This window comes from Eupeodes corollae, chromosome 2 (genome assembly GCF_945859685.1).
Source record: "Eupeodes corollae chromosome 2, idEupCoro1.1, whole genome shotgun sequence".
NCBI classification, from domain to species: domain Eukaryota; kingdom Metazoa; phylum Arthropoda; class Insecta; order Diptera; family Syrphidae; genus Eupeodes; species Eupeodes corollae.
This window is the reverse complement of record NC_079148.1, coordinates 108,750,601-108,756,600: the sequence shown is the minus strand read 5'-3', so window position 1 is coordinate 108,756,600 and position 6,000 is coordinate 108,750,601. Positions and strand designations below refer to the sequence as shown.

General features: G+C 29.0%; 1 protein-coding gene across 1 annotated transcript; it reads right to left on the bottom strand.

Annotated features, from left to right (window-relative positions):
* Window positions 1-339: 339 nt before the first annotated feature.
* Window positions 340-3,351, bottom strand: LOC129947100 (uncharacterized). The gene is made up of 8 exons (XM_056057532.1): window positions 2,655-3,351; window positions 2,406-2,562; window positions 2,192-2,335; window positions 1,928-2,118; window positions 1,652-1,863; window positions 1,378-1,586; window positions 1,190-1,310; window positions 340-1,117 (listed from the first exon to the last, which is right to left on the bottom strand). The coding sequence occupies exons 1-8, from the start codon at window positions 3,291-3,293 to the stop codon at window positions 802-804; spliced, it is 1,989 nt and encodes a 662-aa protein (XP_055913507.1). The 5' UTR covers window positions 3,294-3,351; the 3' UTR covers window positions 340-801.
* Window positions 3,352-6,000: the final 2,649 nt, after the last annotated feature.

Here is a 6,000-nt window from a genome sequence, read left to right as displayed (position 1 = left end):
TGTTGCGCCACCCAATTTATTATTTATAATTATCATTTCTCAACTCTAACTAATAAATCCAACAGTTAATTTCTTTTCAATTAATTGTGCATAATTTTAATACAAAATAAAATAAAATTAATGAAATTTTGTATCCTATGAATTTATTGATAATTTTTTGGATAGATTTTGTTTGTATTATTTGGTAGAATTGTTTCAACAATTGTAAATACTCTTACGAGCTTAGAACTTTTTTTGACACTTTTATCTTTCTTTATTTAGCATTCTGCAAACAAAAATTAAACAAATAATAATAGCTCATGAGTTAAACTTTAATAATTGATAAATCAATATGCTATGTTTGCGTCTTTTGTCTACTTAAAAAAACAACAATTGTGTAAATATTGATATTTGGTTTTCAAAAAGAAACTAAAAGATACAAATATCTTTATTCTGTAACAACTGATAATGCGTTCTTTTATTCTTAAATATATTTAACTTTAATTTGTGTTTAACATATCAAAAATATGAACATTTGGACGGTTTTTGAAGGATTTTTTTAAATGTTGTTTTCCACCTCGATATATATTTTAAACACATTTTAAAATCCTCTTTTTTACTTTAAAATCAATGAATCAGCGCAAAAAATTGTCTTTAAATAAAACTAATATCCAATGAAGATAGTTCAACTACTTTAGTATGGGCTTGAAGTAATTTCGAAAGTTTCATACAGTTAAAGTACAGACAATTTTTTAATTAAAATTTTAACTACCAAAGATAGATCAAAATGAATCTAACTTTTTTTTTATAAATATCTCCTATCTAAATGAGATTGTCCAAAGAATCAAAGAGTGTTGTCATATTTGGTGTGATCAATTTTATAGCTATTAGCCCACCAGACCCTTTCACAGCTTCATGATACAATCCAATACCATTCAATGGTACTGGTGGATTGGAAGAAACATCTCTGATGTCCAAAAGAGGAATTGTTGATTGACCGAAATCTTTTCTGAAATCAGATGGCTGGAATTCGACATAGTAGCGTTTATCAGCGACAGGAGGTTTTGAAATTATGTTTTTAGTGCTGATATTTCCCATTTCTGTTGGATTATCAGCATTGAAGAGTTCAAGTTCATGTCTGCAAAAAAATTGTGTCGTTTTAAATTGCTTAAAATTCATATTTGTATGTAGTTTGTTAGTGTACGCTTACATTTCGAATTCACCATTTTTAGGTCTCGTTGAATTAGTATTATTCATATAAGGAGGAGTTAATCCATCAATAAGCAATCTTATAAGTCCCTTGTGAACGACGCCTGGTTTAAGTTGAACAGCTTGAAGGAAAATAAAATCATAATGAACATTCAATTTTGGAGACAATTTTCAAACACTTTCACTTACACCTTAATAAACTGTTGTTCTGCAATTTAAAGTCACCCAACTCGAATTTATTAAGTTCAGAGTCCAAGTATTGAATCTGATCTGATTCCGGAGTTTCTGTCCAATACACTGTTTCGGGGTCAACAGAGAGTACATTCAAGTACTTTCCTTGCTGAATATCTAGATAGATTATTTTATTTCTAACTCTAAAACGCAGTCCAGTGATGACGCTTAAAAATAATATTGTTTGTTAGAAAAAAAAAAGAATTTGATTAGGAATGATAAATATACTCACTTGCCAGGTCCAGCTCGAACACGTTGCGTAGAAATGGCGTATTCATATTTTTTGTATGTTGTGCAGAAGGTTGTGAAACATTCCGGATGAGTTTTGAAAGAATATTGAATTCCTGCACCTTTTTTACCATGTCCAAATAATTCTTCACCGCCATCTGGTTTAACGACTTTCATATAATTCAAAGGACCCCTGTCATCATAACGTTGCTTAAGCTTATTTACAAGAAAAGTTTAAAGTTTAAATAAATAACATTTATGTTTAAAATTAATAACTTACATCAAGAGGTATAGTTAATTGGGAACCGAATGGAATAGAATCAGTGTAACTGCTACAATTTCCAAATTCATATTGCTTCAAATTTGTAAAAGATTGTTCATTCTTGCATTTGTAATAGAAAACATCCATGTACACAAGGTAGTAAATTTTAGGAAGTGTGTAGCTAAATCCTACTCTCTCAAAGGTTTTCCCTTTAAAATAAATAATAAAAAAAAAAAATAATTATAATCATGATTTCTTTCTAACCCAAAATCAAGAACTTACCTGCTTCCAAATCGAATGTTCCACAATTTCGAATAACCCGAGAAGCCTTATTTAAAGCCCATTTTGTAGCTTCGATCAGAGTTTTTGTATCATTCTTGTATTCATTGATGAGTGCAAAGGCATTTTTCCCGATATTTTCGGCTTCTTTAAAAATCAAAATAATAACGTTCGTTTTAATATTTGGTTAGTATTTATTTTATAAGTAGGTACTTACCTGCAAAATTGTTATTCTTGGATTCTTCTTGATATTTTATAATGTGAGCCGATACAGCCATACTATAGCCATCAGTTAGAACTTTAAGCAATAAGATAAAAGATTTGTAAATTTTATTGTGCATTGAATCCGCAGTACAATCGTCATCGTCAGCAGCCTGTTAATTATTTTTTAAATATGTTATTGTTCAACTCTCGGACCTTATAAGTTCTTAACTTAACCAATTCAACTACAAATCTTATCACTTACCAAATAACCTTCCTTTTCCAATATAAAATCGTAGAATAATTTAGCTGGTTTAATTAACATCAGTTCATTGACATTTGGTCTTATGAATTTACTTATGAACGATCTCAATTTGTATCTATAGTCACTACTGTAATTTAACATATCGTTAAGGATAAGATTCTTTTGTGTTCCATTTATTTTTGGATCAACCACAGTATCCATCATATCCGTAAATGTCCTCTGAAGATAGTCAACAGTTTCACGCAAATCTTCAAAGAATCCATTTGACTCGATGGCCATTGTTAATTCACGAATTATTCTGGCAGACTCCACAAGAATGTGTGTGTCCAATGTTTTGATATGGTCTAAAATAACCGTTCGTATTTCCATCAGGTCTAATTTGGTAATTGGGTTTTCGGCTACTGGTTTAGCATTGTCATTTTTTGAGGGCTTAAGCAAGTTAGAAGCAATCTGCAACACACTCAACCCAGCAGTAATTATGGGCCCTGCCGGTGGTGGTATGAAGAAGGCAGGTAGAAGTTTAAGAGAAACGGGTAAGGCAATTTCATCAACCAATTCTTTTACGCTTTCCGAAGAGGCTTGATTTACTATTAGTACGATGCAAAGCCCTATACAAAATGTTGTCGTCTTGAACCTCATTTTAAGAGTCACTTTTTGTTAAAATTAATAAATTTACTATCCAATTCAACCACTTAGAGTTCTGTTGAGTGACTGATGATTTTCAATTAGGTACTCACATTTATATTGGTTGAATTTGATCAATTACAGTTGTTCAAACGCAGACAAGTCTACTTCGAACTTAAGGTTTATCTTTTATAAACAAAATTAAGTAAATAGTCAAACTTATTTTTGTTATTACGGACATACATAATATATATGTTTTTTAGGAACAATTTTATTAATTTAATTTACATTACATTCTATTTTCGATCTTTTTAATTATTTTACTTTTTGTTATGATCTTATAAGCACATTGAAGGTATATGTTAAAAAATGCGTACGTTCCTATAAATTGTATTAATATTATTTTCTTAATTATATAACGTACGTAGCTTCATATTTAGAAACAAAAATTCTGTAAGCTGTAGACAACAAGGGGGAAATCTGATTATCGTAATTGCTTTCACTAACCATTTGATAGCTTAATAGAGTTAAATATAAGTTCTGAAATTTTGTCATATCTGATAAACAATAAATTGGATATTTAATTATCTCAATCCATTAATACTTTTAGAATAAAAAGTATTTTAAAGAAATTTTTTTACGTTTTTTAGTATATGTAGGTTTTGGGAAATATATAGAAGTTGGCTATGCCCAAAAACGCCATATATTACTTTCTTACAGTGCTAATTAATCTTGTTAACTTTCCATAAGAAGTTATTGTATAATCGGTCCGATTTTTCAAATTTAAAATTTTTACATTTCTCGACATTTCAAGGTCTTAAGAGTCGAAATAAAAGATTTTTAGAGAGAAGTGTGTTTCCGTACGGTCGTACCTTCGGGAAGTTTTTGTCTCTTCCATACCTCAAGAACCAATAGAAATATTGACTTCAAATACATGTTGTTATACAGACAATAATGCTGAAAGATGCAAAAAGGACTCTCAAAACAATTACGTACGTTTTTTTAAAGCAATTTAAAAAAAAGCTGAACATTTTCGTTAACCCGAAATATCAATAACGCTAGAGACTTGAATTAAATTTTATATTATATATTCTTCCATGATACCAAACAAATACATTTTTGGAAAAAAATCCAATCAACGGTTTTTTTATAAATCAAACAAATTGGAAACAAATATTTGTCACCTAAAATATTTTACAAACAAAAAATGACAACAAAAAATGACAACAAAAAGTTCGCACATTTTCAAAAATTGATGTTCGGTTCTCGATATCACGAAATCTATTGTTCATAGGAGGTATTGACTTCAAATTCATTTCATTCATCCAATTTGTATTTGTTATGTATAAGAAATGCTACTAAAATTGGTAAAAATTGGTTTTCGACTAAAAATCTCGAATCTCGTTAACGAAAACAGATTTTGAAATCAAACTATATCATTATTTATACAAAATATAGTTGATAATTTTTCAATTTTTAAGAATAATTCAACTGACAACGTTTTTAACAAAACACAAAAATCTATAAGCCTTTTAAGCAGATCAAATCGACAGACGGGATGGGAAGCTATCAGTGTGAGTCGCATCCCAGCATCATAGCAAAATCATCTTGGTTCAAAATGTACTTACAAAGATTTGGGCATTATTCATTGAAGCCTAAACTTAAAAGAAGGGAAACTGAAGTTGAAAAAATTAAGTGTTCCTTTTTCGGTAGGACGTTATTATTCCTAAAAAACCGTTAACAATCATCTTTTAAATTCTTCAAAAGTCAACTTCATTAATTTATGTTAGATGAAATATATATAAAGTCAATATCTTCGGTACTATTGGTGTGATAATTAGTGAATTGGGTTCAATCCCTGCCCGTTCCAACCACATTTTTACTTGCGACATATAGGAACTATATGGCAAGTTTTTTCATTCGTGCAAAATTTCGAACTCGAGATTTTAATTAAACATGATATTACGATGGTAGAGAAGTCGAAAAAAGTGGGTCCCGCGATTCTGTCCGGTCTGTTTTGTCACGCTCCTACAGCCTAAGCTATTGGGTCGATTAAGTTCAAACTTGGGAGTTAAGGTTTTGAGCAGATTCGCGTTAGGCGTTTTTTTCATTTTTTTTAAGATCAAAACTAACAGCCCCCATACAATTTTTTTGGTCATAAAATGAAAATTCGAATTTTCTCAAAAACAAACCGATAGATGTTTTTTAAATTTTCTCTAAAATTCAATTTTTTAACTGACTTTTAATAAGAAATAATATTTTTGTTTTGCTCAGGAATGGTACCGCTCATAGAACCGTTATTTTGTTTTTTTTTTTTATTTTCTGAGCAACTTATGAATTGATTTCAATAATTTTTTCTTAATAAGCTCTTATATTGGCTTAACAGTATTTGATTATCAAAAGTGCAATTTTGTATTGTTTGGATTTTTAACAAAATATTGATTTTTTTTAAATTCTATATCTCATAAACGGGTCAACATTTGTTTACCAAATATAGCGTATATTTACAATCTCTAAACAACTGCATACCAAAAATGTTTTTAAAACAAAATTGAAAAATTTTATATATACAAAATTAATTTAAAAAAAGCGCTCTAACAATTTTCAAAAAAAAATTAATATCAAGGGTTTTTTTTATTTATAAAATGGCATTTAAATTTTTGAAGTTAAACTTATTTTTCAGGTAAAATTTTGAATCTTAAAATATTTCTTTTTAATTATT

Bases quoted from the DNA above. Each gene is read 5' to 3' on its own strand.
- LOC129947100 (XM_056057532.1), bottom strand. From the start codon at position 3,293: ATGAGGTTCAAGACGACAACATTTTGTATAGGGCTTTGCATCGTACTA. The intron at 2,119-2,191 runs GTAAGTTCTTGA...TTTATTTTAAAG, and splicing joins AACATTCGATTTGGAAGCAG to GGAAAACCTTTGAGAGAGTA. The intron at 1,118-1,189 runs GTAAGCGTACAC...ATTTTTTTGCAG, and splicing joins AAAAATGGTGAATTCGAAAT to ACATGAACTTGAACTCTTCA.